At 42.1% G+C, this 27,844-nt stretch overlaps 1 protein-coding gene across 2 annotated transcripts in view; it reads left to right on the forward strand.

Annotated features, from left to right (window-relative positions):
- LOC117754232 (trichohyalin-like) overlaps positions 1 to 27,165 on the forward strand; it is a 130,535-nt gene extending 103,370 nt beyond the window's left edge. The window contains exon 24 of one of the 2 annotated variants that reach the window (XM_034573055.1): positions 26,939 to 27,165. In XM_034573055.1, coding sequence (XP_034428946.1) covers positions 26,939 to 27,004 — 66 coding nt within the window. In that variant the 3' untranslated portion in view covers positions 27,005 to 27,165. Of the gene's footprint in view, positions 1 to 13,137; positions 13,266 to 26,938 lie in introns of those variants that run through there. The other variant, XM_034573057.1, reaches the window with a different exon arrangement.
- The last annotated feature ends 679 nt before the right edge of the window (positions 27,166 to 27,844 follow it).

Here is a 27,844-nt window from a genome sequence, read left to right on the forward strand (position 1 = left end):
CCTATCTGACAAGAGAAATGAGCAGCCATTTAAGACAGATGAACTGTGTCTCCATGGTGGCTAGACTTATCTAAACCGCAGCCACACCTTTGATCTACTTCGGCATCTCCCATTGGTTTCCATCTGATACAGGCTATCTGATTCGCCCACGCCACTGAGGAATGAGAAATCTTAGAGGAGAGAAGACGAATGGAATATGCATTAAGACACCTTGACGATACAGTCACTCTATTTTTCTGCCTTCGCCCTTTTTTTCCTCCTCGTTGCCATTATAACGTCGCCGCCATCCCTCAATCATGCGGTTGTAATGCTGCGACTGGACCCCCCCCCCCCTCCACCGCCTATTTCCTCCTTCTCTCTCTTCACCTCTCTCCTCCCTTCCTACCTCGGCGCTTCTCGCTCCCACTCCATCTCCCCATCTCTTCCGGGGTGTGAGTGAGTGATGGAGTTTTAGTGGACCCCGCGAGCGGTCCTGTGGTTTTTCAGTGCCACACATCAGAGGCAGAGCATTAGCCCTCTGCATGCTCCAGGAGTTTGGCTTGGCAGAGCACCAGGCCCTAACTACCTCCGCTCCAGCGCCTGCCGCTGCCAGCGCCGGCCCAGACAAACTACCTGAGCCTCATTCGCAGTGCACACGGAATGATGCCGACGTCCCGCTGTTTATATTTATATTCATTAACCTTTATAAGGACGTATGTGTGTTTTTATTGCATTTATTTTCTGAGTGTGTCCTGACACAGAATGAGTTAAGGCAAGTTTATATTGGCTGTTTTGAAAGGAAGTGGGTCCCCATCTGCATAATGTACAGTAAATCTTCATTATCCAAACCTCAGGAAGCCAGTGCAGACTGAATGGTTGAAGGAACAACATTAATGAAGAGAATATGCACTGCAATGCAAAGTTATAGTCTGGTAATTTTCTACATTAATAACGAAGCTACCTGGGATTTGCATCTTGGAGCAATAAAATGATGTGCGCTTTATAAGAAACTTAGTCCTGGTGGAGATAGTGGAGCAAAGGAAGTACGGAGGAAGTGTTGGTTCGTGTGATTCATGGAGTTTCACGCATGTATACACTGGTGTACAGTATATCATCATGTGTGCGTGTGTGAGAGGGAGAGAAAGAGAGAAAACCGTTTCCAAACGCCCGCAGCCCCTTTCAGTGCAGAACTTTCAATTTCACGTACAGTAACTGTAATTAAAGACATATGAACGTCGGTAATATGGTTTTAAAACTCCGCACGGCCATGATAGCACATGAGTGTTAGATAGAACCAAACATAAACATTCATTTATTATTTACCGCATATTAGTGAGTGCGCTGTATGCGGTCAAAACTGCAGCTACAAGAGTTCTGACATCCCCTCTGATTGCAGATTTTTTTTCCGAAGCCGCCATATGGGTTCTATAGAACAGGGGGTTTTCTAACTTTTTTGTGGCCGTGGACATGAGCACGTTTATTCTCGCCCTGGGAACCCGTGTCACTAAAACAAACCAGAAGCCTTCTCGACATGAAATGAGTCCCTGACATTATTTTGACCCGAGACATATTTGCAACCCCCCCCCCAAAAAAAACTGCTTTATTGTGACTGACGGTCTGACGGAAGTGGAAGTGCGGCGATAGTCACCACGGTCGACAGATAGCCTCAGGCCGTGTCACCCACACTGCCTGCTCTGTGTGTGTGTGTGTGTGTGTGTGTGTGTGTGTCTGTGAGTGTGTGATTCTGCAACATATACATACACATATCAACACAAAACACTTCTTTAAACCTAGATTTTCTTTTTTATTTGCTGCTTTATTAAATAGTAATCACTGAAATGCTGCATCAGCATAATTTATTGCATTTTTAATGAAGGACGGGGGGAGATGTTCTTGTTCCACACATCATGTTCCTGCTAATTCCTGGACATTACATGTGGCTAATATGCATTTGAACAGGTCTCTGGTGGTGTTGCAACAGAATAATTTATCAAAACAAATGCTACATTTTGTGCTGTCCCTCGATTGAATGTGACCGGCACTAAAAGATGCAACACTTAGCCATGCAATATGCATGAAATTATGCTAATGCACAACACTTGCATCCATATATATCTGCATTTGGGCATATGTGTAATTGTGTTACGAAAATCTGATAAGGATAGACTGACGTTGGAGGGTTCAGAATATAAAGATGTATAAAATAATGATGAATACACTTCATTCATTTGTAAGTTTGAAACCATATTGAAATTAAAGACTTATATTTATTAGAACTCCATAAGTTGTGTGATTTAAGATGGAAAACTTGGAAAAAATACTCTCATTATGTGTATTTATTTGCTGATTTGATATCGGAACATCAGAAAATTTGGAACTGAACATGATATGCACGCATTCATGTGAGGTCATCTTTATATTTGATGTCTGCAAACAACAAGCAGCAAGATTTTGTTGGCAGTGGCCCTCAAGATGATGTAAATGTTATATTCAAACATTAGAATTTAAGCTTTTTGTTTGATAATAAAACATCTCTATATCTTTATCTATATAGGAAAGCTGGAGCATCAGTTTAGAATGGCGAGTCAAAAAGTTGTAACTGTGTGCTTGTGCTGCTTAACCCAATGACTTGTGGCACACACACACACACACACACACACACACACACACACACACACACACACACACACACACACACACACACACACACACACACACACACATATACATATTACAAACATTGAGTATTCAAGGGACACCTCAGTAGTCACATGCTTAGGTATATATCTATGATAATGGTTGCTACGCTGACGATCGGAGCTATTTACTTTAAATGGGTCATTATCAGTGGAAGACTCTACCTTCTGATGGTGATGAGGGCTTTGACAGATATATTGTGGGGCGGGAATAGGTGGCGGCGGCGGTGATGATGAGCCACAGAAGTGCGCTTACACCATTCTGTGCCTCCATTCACTCCTCGCGTCTCTCCACCTCATCGTCGCTTCGCCCCTTTGTCCTTTGGTTCAATTTTCAAATCACAAGTCAGGAGCAGTCAAGTGCTGCCATTCCGCCGCACGACAGCGAGCCCCTGGAATACTAAGAAGAAGACAGTGGGAGTGTATTAGTTACACAAAGACTGCACCGTGTGTGTGTGTGTGTGTTTTTTTTATTGAATTATGAAGAATTTATGATAACAACTTGATCTGGTGTATCACTTTCAGCGAGGCTCTTGTTTTGCATGTTTAAGATATAGCGTAGCACTTGAGTGTCTGTCTCTTTGGGGAGTTGGCGGGGAGCTAAGCGTGCTGTGTGATGCTCCGCTCGCCCCATCACAGCTTTGGAGTCTTCAAAGAAAATGACTCAAATTCGTATTTGACACGGTAATCATAAAACTACTTAAAACTATAAAGTCTCTCCCCGTTCCCCCATTTTCATAAGTCTGTGTTTATCTCCCCCATTTTAATTAGTAAGTGGCATTAATTTCTGCTTTTGCTTTTATCGCCAATCATTTACAAGAACACGCATGATCGTGTTAATATTACAGAATTATGGAATACATTTCCTGGGTTAATTAGGTTGTTCTTTTTAATTAGAATGTAATTGTGTGAATTGGTGTCTTTTCAAGGGGAAATACAGGCCATCAGACATTACAGGCGGATCAGACTTTGCCAAGGGTCTGAGAATGTGGACAACAGTGCCCTCTAGATGTTAAAAGGGAAAACACATGACTCTTTCTGTGTCCTGAAAGTGGCCTTTTTTTTTGTTTTGTGTGTGTCTGGGTCCTATAATGACATTTGCTGTGCTTTTTCTTGCACTGTGTGTGCGTGTGCGTGTGTGTGTGTGCGTGCGTGTGTGCGTGTGCGTGTGTGTGTTGAGCAGCACACATGCCCAAATCCCTTTCTTCATATCAGAAAAGAGACAATACACAAACATGATGCGGCATGAAACACACAAACACATACACACCCTGCATGCAAAGACATACCAATAGAAAGACTGTGTGTAAGTGTGTAACATGTATATTTATACGTATGTATATGTATGTATATTTTTGGTTCATTTTGTCAGCAGTTGTTAGATTCAATCTTCTTCCTTTGATGAAAAGTCAAATAAAAACACATATTTGACTAAAGCTTTATTAAAGACCCATCATAAGTGTTTGAGTCAAACCTCAGGAAACTGCTTTTAAATAAAAGTTGGATTTTATTGAACTGGTTTTTATCAATTGTGTCTGAAGAGATGCAGCTACTTTAGTAAATCCAATGCAATCTGACTCAGAAACCAGAAAAAAAGACGATCATTTACTATCAAACAGAACCTTGTACAACAGCCCTGCAATAAATCCTGCACTCATAATGTCCAGGTTTAACAGGACTGTTGGTTTTATTCTCTACGCCTTGGATGTTGTGTCGTACTCGATCATGAAGTGCTATTGTAAGTGTCTACGATAGGCTGTGCATTACCATTCAAATATATTTATAAAGAAAACATTCAAAACCTCTTTCCACACAAAACGAGCAAAGGCTAACGACTTCATTCAAGTCCACAACACTCTACATTATACACGGAGCCTTTTAATAACCTGAGATTTGAGCAAATAGACTGCAACAGACCCCTTAGAATTGAGAATTGGAAGTGTCAGTGACCGTAACGTTGTGTGTACATGAGCATGGATATCATATTTAATACACCAGAACATACAAACCTATCAAGGGGGTCTAGGTTAGCCAATATAGTCGTGACTGACTTTCACTGGGAATCTTTATTTGCAAGCAGCGTAGCACTGTGAGAGATTTGCTTAATAACGTGACGCCACTTCATCTACTAGTAATATGGCTTTAAAAGTAGAGTAATGTTATTTAACATCCTCACATTGGGTTTCCTCAGTGTCTGTGTGGTGCACCTCAAGGCGTCTCTTCAGGTTTGTGCTTCTCCGCCCCATGATGTTGTAGCTGCAGGGCTTCTCTCTACAACGCTCGTACAACACTCAGGATTTCTCTTATATTTGAAGTATGTGGGTCCGAATTTCAACCTGTTTTGTTGGTGTCGTGCTCTTTTCCTTTCACTGCATTTTATCCTGATCTCCTACAGCCGTAGTGTTAAAGTGCATAGCTCGGCACAGCCACTCACAGAAGGACATTTAGATTATGTCCCAGTTTGGTCTTTGTAATTGAATCTTTTCGTCAATGAACGTGAAGAGATTTTATTTTTAAACTACATTTCAGCCTTGTCCCTTTTCAATCTTCTTCCTTCCTTTAGTCTTGGAGAACAAGGTTATTCAGGAACATATTTTGTCACAGTTTTCGTTAGCACTACCTACGTTCAAAATATCTGTCCTCCATTTGAACAATGCTCGACTACGGAATGATTCATTCGACATTTAATTTACAAGAGCAAAGATCTTGTTAACCCAGACAGCGTTTGCATGTGTGTGTGTCTGTGAGAGAAAAGAAAGAAAAGGGGATGGAACTTGGTTTTAGGCTTAAATTGAAGTTGAGGACCAGATTTAGGTTTAATTTAAGGAAAGGCTCTAACACTGTTACACATACTGTCTTTTAAGGGGGAGTCTGAGGTGTGTTTGTTTTTCAAATACGTGACATCTTTCAAAAACTTTCAAAATAATCTAAATTAAAGTGATTTAGATTTTTTAACCAAACTCAGGACCTATGCCTTGTAAAACCCTTAAAATAGCATTAAGACCATACATTGTATTGTTGTTAATTGTAAATAAAAATAAATTATGGATTCAATGTAGTTCAGGAACAGAAGTTATTTTATAGTCACATGTTCAATACACCTTTAGATCACAATATAAACATTTTGTGTTCATACAGTCCACATACAACATTACTGAGCTCTGCGTCCTTACTGCTACACAATGAAAAACATAAACCCCTGCCTCCGGTAGCACTTAGTGGTGTATTATTCAATATGTGTTTCCACATTATTTGTTGTGTTCTTGAGGTGCAGTGTGGAGACTAAAGTTATGGGGCTTGAGTGTGTATCGCTGCAGTAAAGTGAAACATTAAATGAATAGATGAATTTTCAAAATGTAGTAGCCTGTGTTTTAAAATACCCAGAAGTTGCGTTTGGTGACTAATCTAAATGTTTTATGTGGGTGGGGTGGATGGGATGATGAGGAGGAGGATGTGGTATCTGACAAATTTGCTGCCTGTGTATGTTCATGTGGACGTTGCTCTGTCTGTACCTTTGTCTTTCTCTACACTTGTGTGTGTGTGTGTGTGTGTGTGTGTGTTTGTGTGTTCGTCATCCGCCCAATAACCCATTCAGTGCAGCCCCTCTCCCTCATCACACCCACAAACAGCAAACATAGCAGGCTACAGGTAAACAGCGCTATCTCCAGGCCGATCCCTCACATGGGGTAAGGCAATTACAAACCCTGCTTTTCGCCCCAGTATGCCACCTACATTACACACACATACACACACACGCACACACACACGCACACACACACACACACACACACACACACACACACACACACACACAAACTATTCACATTGGAGACACACCCCTCCGTCTTGACTCACCCTGCACACTTTCTCACTATTTCATCTCTCTGCATGTCATTCTCTGTCACTCGCCTTGTGCAAAATTGCACTGAGGCGAGCTGCCACAGTATTGAGGAATAGTGTCATATACTGGCAATTTCCTCCCTAGGTGTCAGGCATACTTTACCTTAATATGTCTGCAGCGACTCTTAATAAAACAGTCTTGTCTATATACATATCTCTACCGCAGCCCGGCCCGTGCCACACTGCACACGGCACTCAATAGCATGCTGTTAAATATTTACCCCCGCTGAATGTCAGTGGAGGAGGAGTGTGCGGCGTGGAGGAGAGGGGACAGAGGGGAGAAATGGAAAAATGTGTCCCCGGTTGGTGTTTTAGCTGTCTGGATTTGTTGCAAGGCAGTCTGGGAGAAATTCCATATCAGCCAGCGGAATGTTTTAGGATATCTTGATGCCATATCAATGTAGTCCGCTTGCTTGCTTGCTTGACTGGGAGAAGAAAGAAAAAAAAAAAGATGCTGAGAATTTGAAATGGAAAATATTGGGACTCAGGCAGGACAGAGGAGGGGTTTGGATGCTCGAATATTTTACTGCACATTCCTGCCTCGTATTTCCTTGTGTCTTACCTGAATGTGCAGAGAATTGACAAGATTCTGACTCAGATGATGAGCCGTGGGTCCCCCGTGGAGAGCCAGCGAGAGCTTATCAACGCTAAGCAACAACCACGATTGTGGGCTGGGATCAAGCCACACGTTGCACGATTTCACATGCTACCCATGCCTCTCCTTCGCAGATGTTTTGTTTTTATTCTTTTCATCCCGAGCTGCATCGTGCTTTGGGGTCTATGTCGTCTGGAAAGCAAAGTAAAAATAAAAAAAAGATGTTCAGCCCTGTGCTGTGACGAGGAACAAAAACAGACACTTTTGTCGCTTGACCTTAATTTCCAAGGTTCTGGCTGACATGTTGGGTGTCAGCGATCTCAGATGTGCCTCGCCTTTATGACTCGTTGTAGCTCGGCTCTGGCTCGTTTTAGCTCGACTCTGGCTTTCTTCAGCGCTGTCACATACAAAGAACTGATAAAAACGTAATATACAGCATGTGTTGTTACATTCGGGGAGATAACACAGGAAGCGCTTTGTATGTGTCTTAGCTTTTTAGAGCTGAGGTAATCCTGCTGTACATATAACAGAACCCAGGATAATCGCTAATACTGTGAATCATCAATCCATCCTGAATAAGTGCACATGGAAACTGGGAAATTATGCGTCCAACCCTGCAAACTTTGTCATTTAGCTGCAGCGTTCATTTGAGTGAAAGTTGGAAAAGTATCTGCCGGATCTGAAGTGTGTGGCAGGTGATCCTGATAATGATCATGAGCTTGAAGGAAGGAAAGCTAACATCTCCTTTAAGTGCAGATTCTCCAGCTCAGAGCTCAGAGGCAGAAATACTCGCAGCAAGGGGAAACAGGGAAGGCAGAAAAAAAAAGGAAGAAAAACGACGGCTTGGTTTTTAATGACTTTCTGCACATTAGAATAATCTGTCATTTCAATTAGCGGGATTGTCATCTATGAGACGCCTCGCACGTAGACACACCCACGTATGCGCACACACACACACACACACACACACACACACATACCACTCATACCTATACCTTGAGGTTGTCATCTGTACCCCTCATGGGAGAGAAGCAGTGGTGTCAAAGTAACCCCCCCTCCACCACCACCATGATCACGATACACGCACACACACCACCACCAACACCACCACCACAACTACACACACACACACACACACATCCCTTAAAAACAAAGCAAGGTTTCAAGGGAAATTGCTTGACAGCAGCTTAAAAGCCAGTCAGGAATAACTTATCAGGCGAGGGCTGCCATCGTGCCTCGCGGGGTCATTTCATTACGATTACCTTACCCTCCTTAACTCAAAGAGAGTGAAGAGAGAGAATGAGTAAGGGGAGGTGGGGGTTGAGGGGGGGGGGGGGGGGGGTTGCAGGTGCTAGTGGTGATGGTGATGGCAGGGTGGGGGTGGGGGGGGGGGGGGGGGGGGCGGTAAACTCTTGAAGAAAAGATAGATAGAAAGGGAGCCGAAGTTTCAGGAAGTGCTTAACTTTTACTTTTTCTTCTCTCCGACTCTCTGGTTTTTAAACTTGTCTCGGTAATGAGCTTACATCTTTTTTTTTTCTTTTTTTTTCTTTCCTGCTTCCCATCACATATACAGTATGTCATCTGCTGTTTCCTCTCCCCCTGCAGGTATTATGGGATGTTTCAAGCTGTAGAGAAGAGAAAAAAAAGTGAAGGTTTATGTGTTTCTTTATATCGTCACCGGCTTTTAAAGTCCACATTTATATATATTTATACACAATGGAACATATTTGACCCGAGACCTTATTTCCCTGGGGGGCGTTTACAGCCGTCAGAACAGTGCATGTGCACCAGACGGGGGTTTTCGAGCAAAGAGCAACTCGTCCTCATGTCCAGTGCAGTAACTTCATTAAACTTTTTTTGTTGTTTATTGGGCTTTTCTTGACCCACTTTTAAGCTGTTATTACTTCTATCTAATTATGTTTTCTCGGGTGAAAAAAAAAAAAGCATGAATTTCTATTTCTCCTTCTTTTTTTTTCTCCCTTTTCTACCTCAAGGCAATTAAGTGGCTTCCAGAAAATAAGGCAGTATGGCATGTAGGGATGATGTTATGATTGCTAATTATGCTCTGATGTGGCCCTGAGAAATGCTCTGCGCTCTGGCTTTTGTCCGGCCAGCTTTGCCAGGCCCAGATAATATTTATGAAATGTAGACATTCTTGGGGCTAAGGCAGAGTCTTTATAATGGGAGACAGATGGGGTCTGCTTCGGATTAAGAACATCGACTCCACTATCTGTGGGAACACCTTCTCTCCCCTGTGTGTGTGTGTGTGTGTGTGTGTGTGTGTGTGTGTGTGTGTGTGTCTGTGTGTGTGCGTGTGTGCGCCTGTTTGCTGCGAACGCATTTGCAGCTGTGCCTGTGTGCGCCCTAAGTGCTCGCTCATGTGTGAACGTGTGCGTGCGTGTAAGCGCAATTGTCTTTGACAGCTGCAGTGTAGTTATTTTTTAATGCATTTCTGAGTTATGATAACCATCGCACAGTCTGCTCCCTCCAATGGCTTATATATCTGACAGTGGAAATGGGAATAATTGTACAAAAACGCTTCTCAATAACAACAAAAAATCCCTTACAATTACATAGCTGGAGTTCATTTGGGCCAGAACTTTGTTATTGCCAACAACCAAAGCTATGTTTCCGAGTAAATGTTTCTGATTCATCGGAACCCATGAACCTCCACTACCTCGTTGAGATGAAGAGATGTGCAATACGGAGGCAAATTGCAGATAATATTGGGCTGACAAACAGTGCTATACGCTATAGTGTATTGTTTACACTGCTAACATGCCGTCCTAATGGCAGCGCGCTAACACGCTAATGACGGCATGATAATTCCAAAAGCACAAACCATCCTGTTCCTGTTTCAGCAGAGAAAATGTTGCTCTATCTGTCTGTCGTTTGGCGTCATTGAGATTTAATTATGTCGAGGTGATTCCCAGAAAGGGGCGAGAGCATGTGAAGGCGCCATGCGTTGTTATGAACTCCATTATGTTCATTAGATTCCGGAGTAACCATAAAATCAGATGAAGTCTCGGGATTCATATATAGGTGGTTCTGGCCGGCACTGATGATAATGACACCAGGATATCAGCTACACGACTGCATATTGCTCCTTCTTCTTCTTTATCTCTCTGCCGCCTCTGCCTTCCAACCCCCCCCCCCCCCCCCCCAAATATCTAACTCTATCTCTCCTTTCCTTCTTCTTCCTTTACCTCCCTTTCTTCTGCTCTTTTTCCCCCTCTTCCTCCTCAAACAATCCCCCTCCCCGTGGATCTGTGGTTGACAGGATAAAAAACATGTTTCAATAAGACAAAGGAAGGCTTTACGGCCGTATACTGTATATATATGAGTACCTGTGTGTATGTGTGCACGTGAATGTGGGTCTGTAAGTACTCTCACATGCATGGGCTCCTGTCTGAGCTGTACACGCAGGTCTCTCAGCTGGAAGAGACAGAAAATGGAGTAAAACTTGGATGATTGCATTACCATTGAACTAGGCTCAGATTCAACCAGCGAAACACTGCTTCCATGAAATATGTTGGCTGAAATTCATAAAGACACTAACACGCTACACCTCGGCACAAGAAATCAATAGTTTGAGAAAAAAAAAAAAATCTTGTTGGAATAAGTTAGAAGTGGTTGACTTCACTTTTCATACAATCCGAGATCATAAAAAACTGTACATTTACACAAAACACCCAACTTTCTTTTCGGGCAGATTTGACAGTTTGAACGACAAGAGAAAGAAGGTTGAGCCAAGTCTACTTTCCCCGTATTAATACTCATCCTCGGCCAAATTGAGCAGATGGAAATTAAGTGAATCTATTGAGGCCATATTAGTCCCATTTGGGCAAGTGTCATTGAAAAGATAGCGAACGGAGCTGTAAGTCGAATGACACTTTGAGCTCAATGAATTAGGCACAGCTGGGGATTAGCCCACAATGGAGGTCAATTGATTAACAGTGTTAAATGCAGTGTTTAATGATGAAGTTTGAATAAAGCGAGTGGAGAGGGGCGAGAGAGAAGAAGGGCATTCGCGTGAAAGGCAACCATCTTTGTTTTTTTGTTTTTTTCTCTCACCATCTATCATAGTCGGGGGGTTTGCATTTATTTCTCCAACTCGTGTGTTTTCTCCCCCTGTTCAGATTCAGCTCCTGTAATATCAAAGATTCTGATCTTCCTTCTTTTCATCCCTCCTTCCAGTCTCGTATTCTTCTCCCTCTTCCGCCGTAGCCCTCCCGTCATATCCCATCTTTTGTCCTTCGCTTGGTATTTCATCCCACCCCCTCGACAATGGAGGGTGAAAATTACATTTTAGCTGGAGCGCTTCATGTTGCAAAGCGCCAGCCGGTGTAATCTTTTTTGCAGAGGTGAAAACATCAGGCTGCATTTGCTGCACTTCATGTATGTAAATCAGAACAGTGATGCACACCTTCTGAGGCCGGCTAGACGATGTGTTTAGACTGCTCAGAGAGACGGATACAATGTAAGCTCCCAGTGTGTATGTGTGGAGTGTGTGCTTTTTCACTGTGCATGAGTGAGCAAGTGTGTGTGTGTGTGTGTGTGTGTGCGTGTGTGTGTAGGCCTCTGTTTATACCCCTTAGTGACAGCCTCAACATAATCTGAGCTTGCTCTACAGGCATGGTGGGATGATACTTCAAAGTAAGTACCTGCTAACAGACATTAGTCCATGTAAACAGGGCATACTCTACCTAAGCCGGGTGTGTAGTACTATGTGTGAGTGTGTTTTTTGTGCATTTTGTACATCTTGTGTGCGTACGTCGGTGGAATTGCATATTAATGTAATTACACACTGTTGTGAGGTGCAGTTGTACGTCTGTGTGTGTGCAGTTGTTAAATTATGTCATGCTGTGCTGGACAATTCAGCATGCCTAACGAAAGTGTGTGTGTGTGTGTGTGAGAGAGAGTGTGTTTGCGTGTCATATTGCGTCTGCAGTGGCAGGTGAGGGAGTCAAATGTAATGAGGCTGTCTCCCTTATGGTTTAAACATGAGTGTGGAAAGATGGAGGCTCACACACACACACACACACACACAGAATCAGTTTAGTTTCTTGAGACAGAGAAATAAACAGGGACTGAGCCTTCAGCTGAGTAACAGTTTCCCACATTTTACTGTGAGGAAAAAACCCCTGTGGTAAAGAAAGATGCACTTACATCTTAGCATGGATTCATTTTACACACTTTTCTACAGCCCGTGTTGCAGTGCATAAAATCAGCAACTTAAACTGCATATTGCAGGCGTGTCGTTAGGATTTCTGGTGTTTGTCACGACGTGAGACCATCCATGACCCCGGTGACCTTCTCATGTGCCACATCTTGCTTTGTCTTGAATTTCCTATTCAATCTGGAATTTTACAACACATCTATATTCTGAAGATTTGCAGAAAGACACTAAGACACAGGCTTGATCAACCTCGGTTGGGACACTTTGGTGAAGGTGTCTCTTGTAAGATCTAATGTCTCCAGGCTACAACGCTGATGATGAGTCCAAGTTTATGCATCTGAAGATGCGGAGAGAACTTTATGTCTACGGTGGCTTTGTCAATAATCAACCAAAACCATAATCTTTCCCATAAACATGAGCACAAAATGTTAATCGTGCTTCAGTCACGACAAACGTATCCTGCAGGTAAATACGTGTGTTATCAGGGAACATTGTCCGGGCACCCTCACTTTAGAGTTTTGCTTCAACAGTGAATACTGTGGAGGTTAATTCACTACGTTCATGAAAAATATAACATGGTGGCGTCTATTTGGTAATGCAGATGTAAGGTTGCCTACATGAAAACAAATGTCTTGTCTTGGTCAGATAAACTCATCTGTCAAATCAAACACCTCTTTGAAACATGGTTCTGGAACAGGAGAGGTCATCAAGTGAAACTGGATCAGAGAGAAAATCTAATGATCTGATCTATTTTATTTTTCCCACTTTTTCCTCAAATGACATTCAAGGCTCAATATGATCCAGTGACTTGTGTCATATGTTAAGACATCGCAGCTCCAAGTCCAACACCTTTACCCTCCACTCCCCAACGCTGCTGACAGGATATATATCAAGTACACTTATCAAACACCATTATCACACCTCCGGATGCATTGATGTTCGCCCAACCTGTCCAAACCGGCCGCTCCATCCCTCACCACATCACCACACATGCCCCCCCCCCACCACCACTCACTGATAGAAATGAGAGAGCCGAAGAGAAGGTGTAAAATAAGAAAGAATCACCCCGGCAGACATCATTCCCACACTGAGACATTTTTTTCTATGATTTGCCTTTGTGTGACTTCCATCCGACATACTTTTGCACTTTTCTCCTTTCGAATCATCCCTCCTCTGCCACTTCTCACTCGCCTCCGTGTCCCGGCTCGTCCCTTATCACTGCATGTTCAACACCGGCCGAGGGACTCCTCTCCCTTTCTCCGTCCCCCCGCGCTCTTCTCCCCTCCTCTTTCCTGCCAAGACAATAGGCGGCCAGGATAACCCCTTACTCTAGAATTAATTATCTGCCCCTTTAATTCTCGGCCACGCTGATTAGCTCTGAATGTAAAATGGAGTCCATATTAACATAATATTTGGCTATCTCCTCTAAGCTGAGGTCCCCTGACCTTTTTAGCCTCCTAAGTCTCTCCCTCTCTCTCCCTCTTTCTCTCTCTGTCATCTTTTTACTCTCTGGAGGTACCTGACAGTCCCAGCCTATGAATGTGATTTGAAGGGGTAAATTAGATTTTGCTTCTCTGTCTCTTTCTCTCACGTTTCCCATCCCTCCCTCCCATCCCTCCCTCCCATCCCTCCCTCCCCCCTCCGTATGTGTATGAAACTAACGACAGTTCATTTGGAGGCCCAGGTATAATTATGTGTGCTTTTTTTCTCCCCTCATCATTGACTGCTCTGATGGCGAGGCTGATACGCTGTGTTAATATAAACATTTAGCCGGGTTATTACGAGCCCTGAGAGCCGTAAAGGACGGTGAACCTCCGCGGTGATTGTCCTCTCTCGTGCAGGATGTCCACCGTCACTGTCTGCGGTCTATTCTTCCCTTTATCGCTGCATGTCCTCCCCATTGTCTCTCTATTCCTCTATTTATCGCCCGTCCTGTGTCTTTGTCTCTCTTTGTCTAACGCCCGCTGTAATGTCTCCCTGACAGAATGAGAAGGCTTTCAAATCAACTGTCTGCAATGGTCATGAATGGTTGCCACTTTGGGTTTGTGATAATTTCATTGTGGCAATGACGGTTGAGGTGGAGCCTGAGATCAGGAGCGCTGGCACGCTACTGTGCCTTATTCATCATTTGGATGCACACGGTAACCAGAGACAAATTTACTATTCCAAATTTAAATATTAGATATGTGTTTATTAGGATTACTAACAAAAATCAAACTCGGAGAAATGAAATATTTGGCAATTTTGCTTGATGGCTTTTTTGCTGCTGGGTGAATATCAAGCAAATAAAAATCTATCCAACCCTTATGTTAGAAGGTTAAATCCTCCTTTTTTTACCTCTTCTCTTCCTTTCCCTGTTCTTCCCGTGTCCGTGATTTCAAATGAAAAGTGCTCTGTAGAATCATGCGGTTGCAGCTTTCATGACATTGCTGCCGATGATGCTTTCAACACCGGTTCAGTAAATTGCCCGGCGTTTTGTGCCACCTTGTTTGGTGTGGTAACCCATCGGAGCATTTCGCTGTGATCACTCACGTTGTAGATAAAAATGAGGTTTTATCTACGGTGCATCCTCCCTCTGGTGTTTCAGACACCTTCTGTGACCTCAATGGTCAAGAGTAAGGTCGTTGGTGCATGTTGTTCATTATCGTCACAAATGGTGAGTTTTCCCACTGTTTTACATGCATTGCACTCGCAAACACACTAGAATCTGCATTATGCCTCTGTACCAGTTTTAATCCCTGTCCATACTAACACACCTGAAAACCCATCACACATGACCACTCACGTTTATTGGGCATGCTGGTGTAAACAGGAAGCCTTTGGTTGTTAGTTGCAGAAAGAGCAAGGCTTGAAACGAGACTGCTCAAGTAGTAGCTTTTTTCCAACACATGTAAGCAGCTGTAGCATTGTAAAAAAAAAAGCTGAATTTAAGCTATTAGCAAAGACAACATGTTCAGCAACGCTTGTAACTGATTAACCATGTTGCGTTCTACACTGGTAGCCGAGGTTAATGCAGGTTGTTCTCCTCGGAGCCTAATGATTCAGTGAAGGCTACGTCATGACTGAATGGACCCAATCAGCGAGCGGCTGTAAAGTGTCTATGTCATAGTTTCCAAGCGTCTCCGTTTCTGCCCGTCCAGACTAAAACGCAGCCTCATAGTTGTCGTACTAACACGACAACGCAGCTTTTCCAAACTTCTCAGTTTTAGAGGCTCTAAAACTCCAGAGTAGTGTGGACGCCAGGTGATTCCATAGCAGCGTAGTAATGTGGATGTAGCTTCACTCACTCACTCACTCAGAATTAGCAAGCTGTTGCAACATCCACACTATCAGCCAAGGAATTAGGCTTTTATTTGCTGATTAGTGGACGGGCGTCTGGCTGCGTGTGTGTGTGTGTGTGTGAGGCGATTAGTTATGGTGTGTGTTGTTTCAGCTCTGGGCAGGTAAACAGTCAGAAGGACATTAGCTTCCAATCAGCCTCCGCTATATCACCTAGAAGTTTAATTAATTTCAATCCATAGGGCATGTGTATGGAAGGTCTGAATTTCTACGTGTGTGCGTGTTTGTGTGTGTCTGTTTCCATTTAAACTCCCTTATAACCCTTTCACGGTCAGGGTGTCTAAAACTGCTGGAAAGGTCAGCACATAATCACTCTCTTTAGCCTGACTCACATTTTAATTGACTATCTCCCACACACACACACACACATGCACACATCCCTACACACACACACCATTACCCTTCCACCCCTCTACACACACACACGCACGCGCGCGCATACTGTACATACACACGCACTCCCCCATCATTACAGCGGGTATGGATCCCAGTATGAATTGATGATCTCCTATCTAAAGCCTAATCACTCTGCAGGACCTTAGGGACGCTCAGTGATCCGTTTCCCTCCACTACTCCACGGGAAACTGTCACTCACACGCTGAGCCTGTTGATGAGTAGAAAATGAGCATTCTACCTGCTTTAATATTGTCGTTCATCACAAAGTCCGCCGGAAAATTGAAGCGGACGTAAAATGGCGTGTGGAGACAGGCATCAAGATTGGAGAGATTGCTGGAAGTGAAGGATTAATAGTGGCACGCAGAGGCAAATTTAGTTTAGTTCATGATGATTTTCCCTCTATTGACAAGTAATCACATGTAATGACTGCATATAGATGTGAGATCTGTGAGAGGAGGTGATGGAAAAAAGAGGCAGATGAAGAGATGGCTTAGATCGCTGATGTTTGAGTTAAAGTCTATTTTACTGTAAAAAATATGGTAATAAAATGTCTTGCAGCAAAGTCCTGTCAAATTACAGTACAAATTATTCAGCATTATGACATGTAATTTTTGTATTTCTACATAAAATGTATTGAAATTTAACATTCAAGACCATTAAGCAATTGAAAAGTCCATAGTTTCCTGTTATATTAATATTCTGTTTACAACATGTATGTTATGGTTAATATTTTATGTTTAAAAAAAGTAATTTACTGTATTGTTATCACATTTATACTTAATTTAGAAAAAAGTAATACAAAACTATGAAATAATTTTAAAAAGGTAAATTTCTGTGAAGTAGCTTTTTTTACACACTACACTACTTTTTTTACAATTTTTTTAAATTAATTTACTTAAAAGACTTTTTTTTCTTTCCTGAATGTCTAATACACAAAGTGCATTCATATACATAGAATGACATGTTTTCTTATGTTGAGAAAAGAACTATTTTATACAACACATAGCCACAGCCACATTTTCCACGAGACCACTTTGCTTGCCCCAGACGAGGATACGTTTTGTCCTCGCAGGCTTATACGCTGGTGTTTACAATGGTCGGCTGTGTGTTTAGTGCACTGTCGGCTGCCCAGGGAGTCAAATATGGACAATCATCATTATGTTTTACAGGCAGTCGCAACAGGAGAAACAATTAGGCCAAACAAAGGAGAAAAACAAAAAGAAAAGAAGACACACCAGCGAGGAGAGAACTGAGTGGACTTTTAAGTTTTGAAGATGGATAAAGGACTTTTGAATATCAGATAAATAATCGTGTCTTTGATAATTTCTTAGATATGAGTGATTAGACGTCATAAGAATAACATATGGATGTTTAAGTGGAAGTAGCAAAAAAACATTAGAGAAAAAAATCACATGTTGCTTTTTTAAGTCATTTTAAAACAGCATAGAGATCTTTCAGTTATAGGGTCATTGTCAGTTTGGTTTTTTTAAAGATTGGACTGAGGGACAGACCCAGACAGCATAACGGAGACCCACATGTGCAGACAGACCCTGGGTGGCAGCTATTCAAATATCTACATAATGCCCATAGATGCACCATTTCCTGAAGGAGCAAGGCAGGACTCACACACACGTACACACACACACACACACACAAACAAAATAGCAATAACACAGGCCTGCTTTTGTCTCAGGCTTTTGCAAGCGGAGAAAAGAGGAGTGTGAAAATGAGTAAGCGAGAGAAAAGAAGCCGAGGTGTGTTATTCAGCCTCGCCATAGGGGGCTAGGACAACTAGGAGACCCAGAGAGTCTGCCCATTGTCCACACATACCACACACAAACACACACACTCGCTGGACAGAAGGCAGGCTTCGCCCCAGCAAAACCCAATATGTTGCAACATTTGCCAAAGAAACGTGAAAATGAGTGTAAATTGAGGTTATTTTCTCCACCGCTCCCTCACTGCTTCACACTTGTTATCCAGTCACCCTTGGCTGTGATGGGGGTTCATTCTACACTCCTTTCTGTGTCTGCGCTTCAGCACAGCCACCATATGCAGGTGCCACCAGGAGTGTAAGTAAAGAACAAGGAGCTGGAATTACTTTTTTTGCTCGGCTCCATTCTTTTCAGATGGAGGTTTTTCATGCAATCATCCGAATTTACATCCATAACAAGACACAGCACTTAACTATGAACTGTTTTCCATTGTTTTTATTCATAGATATGTTTACAGAGATGGACGACACTTCTACTCTTCCTCCCACTATCCAGAAAAACGCTGCCTTCTTGTGCCGATGACGTCTCTTGGACCCCGAGTCTGCACAGTAGCGGTTGAGAGATGGAGCCTGATAGGGACCCAGCAGGTAGACCAGAGAGAAACAGGTATTTCTTATTTTATTTACAAAATAAGGCAAAAAATAATAATAAAGTCATAAAACTAAACTCAAGCATTGGAAAGAACTGAACAGCACAAACTGTCCTTCCAATCTGAAACACTGGGAAAACATAATATGGCTGATCAGGCCATTCAAACACAAAGGGGCATAGACATAAGACATACTAACATTTAAACACACTACAACAACCACAAAACATGCCAGTATAATGCCCTCTAATATTAATAATTAGACATCAATATCAAGACAGTTATCAAAAAATTAACAACCAAAAATCTAAGGACCAAAACAATGACCCTCCCTGTGATTATGAGGAACATGGTGCAGTCCAATTAGTAATCAGGACTATTTAAACCTGTCTGCTGCAGCTCGACCTCCTTTTGATGGCCAGCCAGAGGAGCAGCAACACCCAGGAACAACCGGTAACTCAAAGAAAACTCCATTAATCTCACAAAATGTTATTAATTCAGTAAACATTTTACAGAAAAATTTACAAATACGGCCAACTAAATGTGTGCACTCCAAATAGCTAATCTATTGTCAAAATCTGCCAATAAAACTTGAGTATGTTCCATGAAACCGAAATCTGTGTCAAGTTATTTATCCGTTACGTGTGTGTCTGTGCATTTTGCTGCCAAAAGAAACCTTTCATTTGTAAATGAAACAAATGAAAAACAGTTACCACCGTGTTGCAGAGGCTCAGTGTGTGTGTGCTGGTGCGTCACAGAGCTGCAGTGTCAATGTCCAAATGTTGCCACAATTTTATTGCATCAAATAACTAATCAAAATCAAACTTACCCCAAAAAGTCACTCTTGAACAGGCAAAATAACAGAAACCATCTTTACTAAAAACTTTTAAAATGGGTTTAGGACATATACTGCAGCCAGCCAGCAGGGGGCAATCAAGACGCTTTGGCTTCACTTTTGGGGGAGTTGTTGTTTCATCCGTCTTTATATCCAGTCTCTATTGTTTTTGTTTTTATTTACCTGGACCTTTATTGTTGCAAGGATGTAATTTTCATTGTCTTAATATTAATAATGTATATTTATGGAATATAATATTAAGTCTAGTGTCTCATTGTACAATCAAATCTGACCCTGGTGATACACCTTCAGCATTGTCTGTATTTATTAATGTTCGCTGCAGTTCTGCATTGAGAATCACAGGCCCCTTTTTCCAGCTTGGTGCTAAGGATACCTGAAGAATAATATCAACACAACGTAGCTCAGATAGGAAAATAGCTTTTTTTTTTTTTTAATACCTTTTCTCATTTTTATTATTTGACACAAACCACCTGGAGTGTTCCTGTCTCAGCTGCTTAGGGATAACACAGTTGCTTGCCAAAGTGTTTGTGGCAGCCTTTTCATTCCACCGTTAAGACAATCCCCCACCAAAAAAAAGCCTGTTTCGGCAACAACCTCCGCTGAAGAAAATGTCAAGCTTTGCTTTTGGTCGCGCACACGCTGCTACAAATGTGTAAATATATGCGTCTGACAATTGATTCAGCACCAAGCAGGTAGGTGCAGGACCAATCAGTGTTTATATACCTGCCTTGAGTTCAAATTGGCTGTTTTCTCTATTGCTGCCAGTGATAACTCTGATAGCTCCCTTTGATACAACTTCAGATATTTGGCATGTAGCCCAATAGCAGATCTTGATTATTAATCACCATGAAAAAGACTTTTGCAATGAATTATTTGTATCATCCAATTACACATTTTCTTATCTCGGCCAAGGAGGTTATGTTTTCACCTCTATTTGTTTGTTGGTTTGCGCGCATCTGGATCAGGGGGCAGATTTAGGAATTTCTTTTCACTTTATTGCAATGTGAGTGTGTTTTTCCATCATTTTGAACATTCTCCCACAAAGTAATTCATGGATCTTAGAGAAAAATATCAGGCACATTTGGCACAGCTTGATTGAATTTAAGGAGACTGTGGGGCCTTGGCAGAGTTATGCACTCTGCTGAATTCCATTCTAGAATTCTGAATAAAATATGAAAAGATTTAACCAGTATTTTACACCTCTATGAAATGTGATGTTTTATATATCTACAGCTACACACATTTTAGACATATGTAGTCCCTAAAAGATACATTTTGTTTTTTAATGTTTTGTTAAAATAGGTGCTTTATTTCTCTTAAAAAAAAAAAAGAAGCAAGATAAAGGATCCTCATTGTCATTCAACCTGAACCTTATCTAATGGAATAAGCACAAGAATTGAAGGTTTCAAGCAGAAACATTCTCACTCAGTTTATACATGCAGATACCGTCGCTCAGTTTCACACTAAGAGCAGTTCTTCCTCTTACATATCTCTCACACGCACACGCACACGCGAACCAAACATTACAACCAAAATGTATCTGTCTGTTATTGGAACAACACAACCACAACGTGACTCATTACAACATTGATCAGTTATCGATCATAGGTTTTACAGACCAGCACCACAATCAACGAGTGAAAAACTGTGATTGAGTCATATGATGATGATAAAAAACTCAAACCAAAGGAAGTGATAGAAGAGGGAGGTTTTCTGAGCATCGGGACAATACCAAGTGTTTATCAGTCTGGTTTAATAAGTTGAGTAGATTTATATTGCCTACTTGAATACACACGTTATGAATCTCCATCCACTGCAGTGTATTACTTTATTTATCAATAACCATGTGAACTCCCATCTTCCAGGTTGGACCTAGTTTGATGACATCATAAAGCACGGGGGATCATGGGAGCTGTTGTCTTCACCACCATTGGAGATTAAAATCTACAGCAATGAATAATCCTGATCCATTATGAAAGACCAATACAAAGAGTGGAGGTAAAACTAAGTAAAAGCAGTGTTATAGAGTTATATAGTTACAGCAGAGACGGGAAAAGCCACGAGTAAGGGAATATGACGCGATTAAAAGGCGACCAAAATGAAATATCAATTTTTTTTAAAAATAAAATTGGGGATTTCTGTGGATTTTAACATTTTCTGGCAACAAAACTTTAATGAATAATTGTTACATATTTTATCTTTAATCCTGATAAGAATGACTGACCAGGCTGTTAGTTTTCAGACTGGATCTCGCAGATATAAACAGAAGTAAAGATAATTCTTTTTGTACATTTTGTTCTTGTACCGAGATGGTGGAGGTCAAAAAGAGTCCACAAGCAGCTAATGCACAGTCTCATATAGAAGCGCATATCTAGGCCTGAGTATATTCTATTATATATTAAATAAACCGATTCCTGTGTCACTGTCATTTTCAACACCGACTTTAAACATGTTTTACACTTGGCAACTTCAAAATCCAGTCAAAACATTGGGACTGTGTGCTTTTTTTCCTCCCCGAGATGGGCTGATCAAGAGATTCCACATGAAAGCTTCGATCCTTTATTGATTTCACCTTTCTAAACTGCGTCTCTCTTGAGGGTTCGATTCAGATTATGAGAATGACACGGGTTAAAAAAGGATTTGCAAATTGACACGTGGATTGCGAGAAAACGGATGGAACTCATTATTAAAATGTCATTCCTAATATTTTGTACACTCTGTGTTTATTAGTGAAGCCGAGGTCCTAATTTTAACTGTCTGCACGCATACATCATATGACAAGACACGCGCTCGCTTTTCCTTTTGGTGTAAGGTACCCAGTACAAAGTGGGGACATGTAACACATGTGCTTGCTTTGAAAAAGAAGTTGATAAGGGTTGATAATGATATAGAGAACTACAGTGGAATCTGTCACCATTTGTTCTTTGTATAGCACCTTCCAGTCTCGCAAATCAAAACTCCAAACCAGAGGCTCTCCATTTGTCTCCAAGCATTTTGATCATTCTGCTTTATCAGTTTCAAAGACAATATTGCACACAAAAAAAAAAAATGTGTCACAGGAGCTCGGCAATTGTGACGCTTGGGAGAGAAGAGATAGAGCTCCGATGAAGGCGTTCATTGTTGTTAAACACCAAACGCGTCTGTTTGTGTTCTGATTCCGTGCTTTGCTGTTGCCTCATTCCGTCTGGTCCACTGCTTTAAGTAGGTGAATGCAATTTGTAAATGTTGACTTCTGTCAGGTAAGTTTCTGTGAGCGTTCACCAAGTGAAGACGGGAAAAAAAAATACTTTGAGTTGCAGCCGTGCAAATTCACACCACAAAACAACAATGTGTTATTGTAATAAAACCAACAATTTGTAAAGGCTCCCTTACGTACGAAAAGAGATACGATCTATTTTCCACGATGTAATCAACCGACCACATTCCCATGGATCCTTTACGTAGACATGGTTATAAAGCAATATATCCACTAGAGGGCAGCGACAAACATTGTGATGATTACCTTATCTGAATTGAATCTATATTGAATTTAATTCGTATAGATGCTTGTAGTTTCTTAGCAACTCGCAACGTCTCTAAAAACGTTCCGTCGTTGTTGAAATTACTTCCTCGTGTCCTATGAAGTGTTGGCTACACTGCCCCCACTAGATTTCCTGTGGTACTGGTCAGATTTGTCTGTTTTGTCCATATCTGTATAAGCTTTCAGAGGACGTGCACAGATCATAATTTGTTGTGACCACTACAACCCAACACCTCATCATTTCTCATCACGACCATCACTGAAATGGATACACAGCCATTGGTTGGGCCGATGTTCTACAATGTGCTCAAGTGTAATGTATTCGTGACAGGTTGATGTGTGAGCTACGGAAAGGAGGAGAGGAAATCATGTTGAGGTGCTCAAGGGGAGAAAAATGCTGGTGTCAATCTTTTCTTTAATTGTCTGGAATCAAGAACCGTGTGTGCGTGCGGGTGCGTGTGCGTGCATGTGTGTGTGTGAGTGCATCTCTTCCTACACACTCCACCACACGTCTGCTGTGCGCTGTATGTTTATGAGCGCGGCGTAATGATAGATTCACAAGCTGCTCCCGTTGGAGCGCAGCGACTCTGACCTTTGACCTTGAAATCTCCAGTCAGGTTTAATGATCCAATCCTCTCACACCCTGGAATATGTTACCGTGGAAACATAGCCCCCCCCACCCCTTACTCATAATGCAGGAGAGTTCTCCATCCGTGTCTAATTCAGTCTCAAGCCAAGTCGGTGACCTCTGAGGAGATGTTTCCAGTCTGATCAGTATATCCACGGACGTTCTGTTTGTCTCCCCGAGGCTGGTGTTAGCATTTCTTCAGGTTAAATAACGCAGTTAATATAATTGACTGTGGCCCTCTGCAGAGATATCCCATGTAAAACATTTGCATTAGTTGATTAAAAGAATGAACCTCCGAACAAGCACAAAATATTTATTCATCATTATTTCCAATACATTATATTTAAAGCTTTATATCATTAGGGGATTTCCATTGAGTGAGGATGTGGGCATTTTGATTGGGTTACACTTTATTGCTCGAAAATATACTTTGTTGCCCATAGTGATGTTTTACATTCACTGTAATTTGATTCATATGTTTGAGAACATGGCCAATTTTTATCATAACCATTAATGCTAATGTCGAACTGCACATGGTTGCGTGACTTTAAATGTGCAAATTACACATTCATGTTACAGTCTGCATTGAAGGAGAAGCAATAAACGTCACGGCAAGCTAAATGTTAGCGAGATAAAGTTAACAGTGTATGGATTCTGCATGTCCAGCAATAGAGAAGGACGGAAGGAATGGTCCCTTTTAATCAATGTGAGTAATATTTGTGTCTGTGAGCTGGGGACCAGCCACATTATCATGTCAAGTTACAAATTAAAATGCCTGGCCGCTAACAGACTGGGGATATAAATGGGCCATCATGGCCATCTAAGTGTTTTAATGACATTTTTCGCCTGCCAGACAATTAATTCTATTAATCTGCATAACCTTTCCCAAAGCTCAGAAAACAATGGCATTTTTATGGCTCAAAATGAATGGAGTCCCACTGAAAAGTATGCTTAGGCAATCATTACATTATTTAACAAATGTATTTAATTGGATTCTGATGCCTGGGTGTCTGTTTCTGGAGCGCCAAGGCCAGTGATTCCAGCTCAGGCTAATTCAATAGGCTAAATGGAATCACTAGAAACACTCTGCAATCATCACTGCATTAGTTCCCATCATGTAAACATTGCTCTGAGCTCTTGCCATTTATCTCCCGGTCTCTCTGTCTCTGTTTCCCCTTTATTTCCACCACTTCTCAAGACATTCTTTCATCCTCCGTTTAATGAAAGCTGAGGTTGAGTTCCGTTTTGGACTCAAGTGAATTCACAAAAAGCAATTTACCAAAAAGCTAGCACTTCTAGACGCATGAACTGCTTAGCTCCTCACTTTTCATAAATTAGGGGTGGAAGGCTTCCATCAGACTGGGTCTCGGAGGGATTGGGAAGGTGCTAAGCATGTCTGCCTTTAACGGAGGTGAAAAACAGACTAATTCATTAAGCATTGATCACCCCAAATGACAGCAAAGTGCTTCGGCATTTAGCGGGCAAATAACTGACAAATTGGCACACAATTTTTGTACATTTCCAACTCTTTAATGGGTAAAGTATGGAGCAAAAAAGCAATAAAAATGTGAGCAGACAACCCGATGAACCCACACCCAGCCCATTATGTTCCCCACTCCTTGTGTCTAAATGCCCTTAATGTCTTAAACTGTGGGCAAGGGCTGCCCTAATGATGCATTTTGGTGAGTGTTTCTTACTTTTTGATCAAAATTACATGTTTTATTTGATTCTTTTAAATGCAGTTTGTAATAGGAGCCCCATTATGCAGTGGGCGAATGGACCCATTTTGAGGGGTTAGGCTTAAAGCACCTGAGTATGTATTTGAGTAAATGTGCTTAATCTTGGATGGCCTAATATCATTTCTGTCAACACTCCAGCCTGTTCCGGCCTGTGAGATGAATACTGATATGACCTCATTATTGTATTATCACTGCTCGGACTGCAGGGCCAGAAACAGACACTCGCACATACACACTTGTACACACTTGTACACACAGTCTAACACGGACAAATGCAGCACGCAAAAACATATCAAGTGTTTCAGACTTGGCAGCGCCTACATGCTGGACACAGGAACGGTCACAGGCGGATATATCTACTGGCTCTGTGTTTTTAACAGATTCCGCCTGTGGCACAGCTTCCGCTCAAGGACAATTAAAAGGGTTAGGACGTGTCATTCAACACTGGAATGCTAGCAGACCCCACCAAACGTGTGTGTGTGTGTGTGTGTGTGTGTGTGTGTGTGTGTGTGTGTGTGTGTGTGAGCCTGTGGCAGCGCGAGATGAGCAGCGAGCTGACCTGAGCCCCAGCCAGACTTTATTAATCAAGGCAGGAAACGAGTACAACCTCTGGAGCTTGGCCTAAAGACTTTGCTCGTTGTCTTCCTGTTATGTCTGCGTCTCCGTCTCAACTGATTCTGGCAATGCCCACACCTGCCTGTCTCTGCCTGTCTCGCATTGCTCCGCTGATACATTTTGTCGGAGAGGATCAGATAGCGGTGCGGGGGTTTCAAAACAATACCCTCTTTAAGCAGGGACTAATGATTTACAGCATTGTACCTGCGGAGACCCATGTGTCTCAGTGATTCATCTGTTTCATCGTCTCATTACAGGCCACAGACGGATTGATGCCTGGTACTGCTTCGCCTAAAACCTTGTTGTCTGTGGTGTTCTTGCCTAAACTGTGCTCATTTGCAGTATTTTGTGGTTGGTTGTGATTAAGTGTTTGTGGCTTCCTGTGGCTATTTTACTATTCTGTGCTTATTGGGCTTTCTTTGTGGTATTTTTTTACGATCGGTGGTGGTTGTTTGTGTTCTGCTGGCTTCACGTGGTCTCCATGTTTTTCCATAAACCCTTGCTTCCTGTAACAATTAACTACTCTAACAACTGCCTTCATCCCGGCATCGACCTGTGTCTGTTTGTAGTTATTTACTAAAAGGAGGTCATCGACGCTGATCGTTCTCCTTTTAGCACAAAGATTCCGACTAGAATCCACCCGAGACCCATTTTCAAACCACGATCGTAGGTATGTCTTGAAATTAATGTAGCCATGATTTATTAATTATCACTCACAAAACCTCTGAGCTAAAGTTTTAGTCCTGCTGCTTAGTGCTAGATCCTCATCCACTCCTTTATTCACAAAGAATCCCCCATCGCAAGCCCGAGTGAAGCAGATGGAGTCAAGAGAAAAATAGCCTTGAAAAGTTGCTTTGTTTGAAACTCTGAGAAATCTAACGGCAGTTATAAGTGACTATTACTGAATATTGCTGACATGATTTGAGGAGCGCGCTGTCGGAAGAATATGCAGAAGCAGATGTAGCAGGAAAGTGCATTTCACTCTGTGTCTCCGGATTCTTACATCAAATGACGCAAATAAGGCAGAGAGGAATGATTAATGTGATTGCGTGAGTGATTGCAGAGTTGATTGATGGTTGGCCTCCTTTAATAAAAAGTTGGTGACAAATAATGTATTTTCTTTTCGTCACAGGGAAAAAGGAGCGCGGGTACGGCAGAGTTGGGAGGAAAGTGCTCAGACAAGTTGGTGCAATATTGACTCTGCCATCTGTGATGTGTGTGACTTCAAAGCTACAATTACTTTGAGCAGTTTTAAGACTGATACCTGCTCATGTTAAGAGGCAGCCTCTCACCTCCGGAGAGCTGCCTGCCAGAAGAGAAATAATTCATTTTTAAGAAACTGAGGCTCGGGCAAATCCTGCCGCACAGCTCTCTTCACATCCATCTTCAAAGAGAACCAAGTTCCTGTATGAAACAATGGAATATTTGGCTTCTTATTCATGTCATGAAGCTTTTTTTCCCCTTTCCAGCGCAGGGTCCTTTAATTCCTCCATTGTTATTGACGGGCCCTACTGGGCTGCCCTAAGAGGCTTTTTGGACCCCACTGGACACTCTTAAACATAGACCAATCAGAATGCACAATAACAAGTTGAACATTCATTCCAGAGCTGCAGGGATTTCGGTATCGGGACGATCTCCATCTTTAGAGAGACAATAAAAAGTCCCAAAGACATCCTGGGTGTTTCCACGAGAGGCCATTTTGTTCGCCGCAGCTGTTTCCTCGTGTCTCTTAAATGACAGCTTTGCTGCAGCCATTAACATGCATGCCACTGAAACAAGTATTATAGTTTAATTCCTACCATGAAAAGCTTCCAGAGGCATAAAAACGGAGCCACGATATGGAGCGGGGTGAAAAGACAGACAAGCTCCAGAGGCCTCATTGCTTGTGTGTTGCGTTGACTTAATGGCAAATGGATGTCATTGGAATTTCGAGCGAGGCAGCAAGATCTTATCGCGCAGATAAATGAATAAATATTTTACACTTCAGCTGGATTTTTTTCTTTCTCTCGCTGCTACAAGGCGGCTCGGGTTGAGGGGG

Source organism: Hippoglossus hippoglossus, chromosome 20, assembly GCF_009819705.1.
Source record: "Hippoglossus hippoglossus isolate fHipHip1 chromosome 20, fHipHip1.pri, whole genome shotgun sequence".
Lineage (NCBI taxonomy): Eukaryota > Metazoa > Chordata > Actinopteri > Pleuronectiformes > Pleuronectidae > Hippoglossus > Hippoglossus hippoglossus.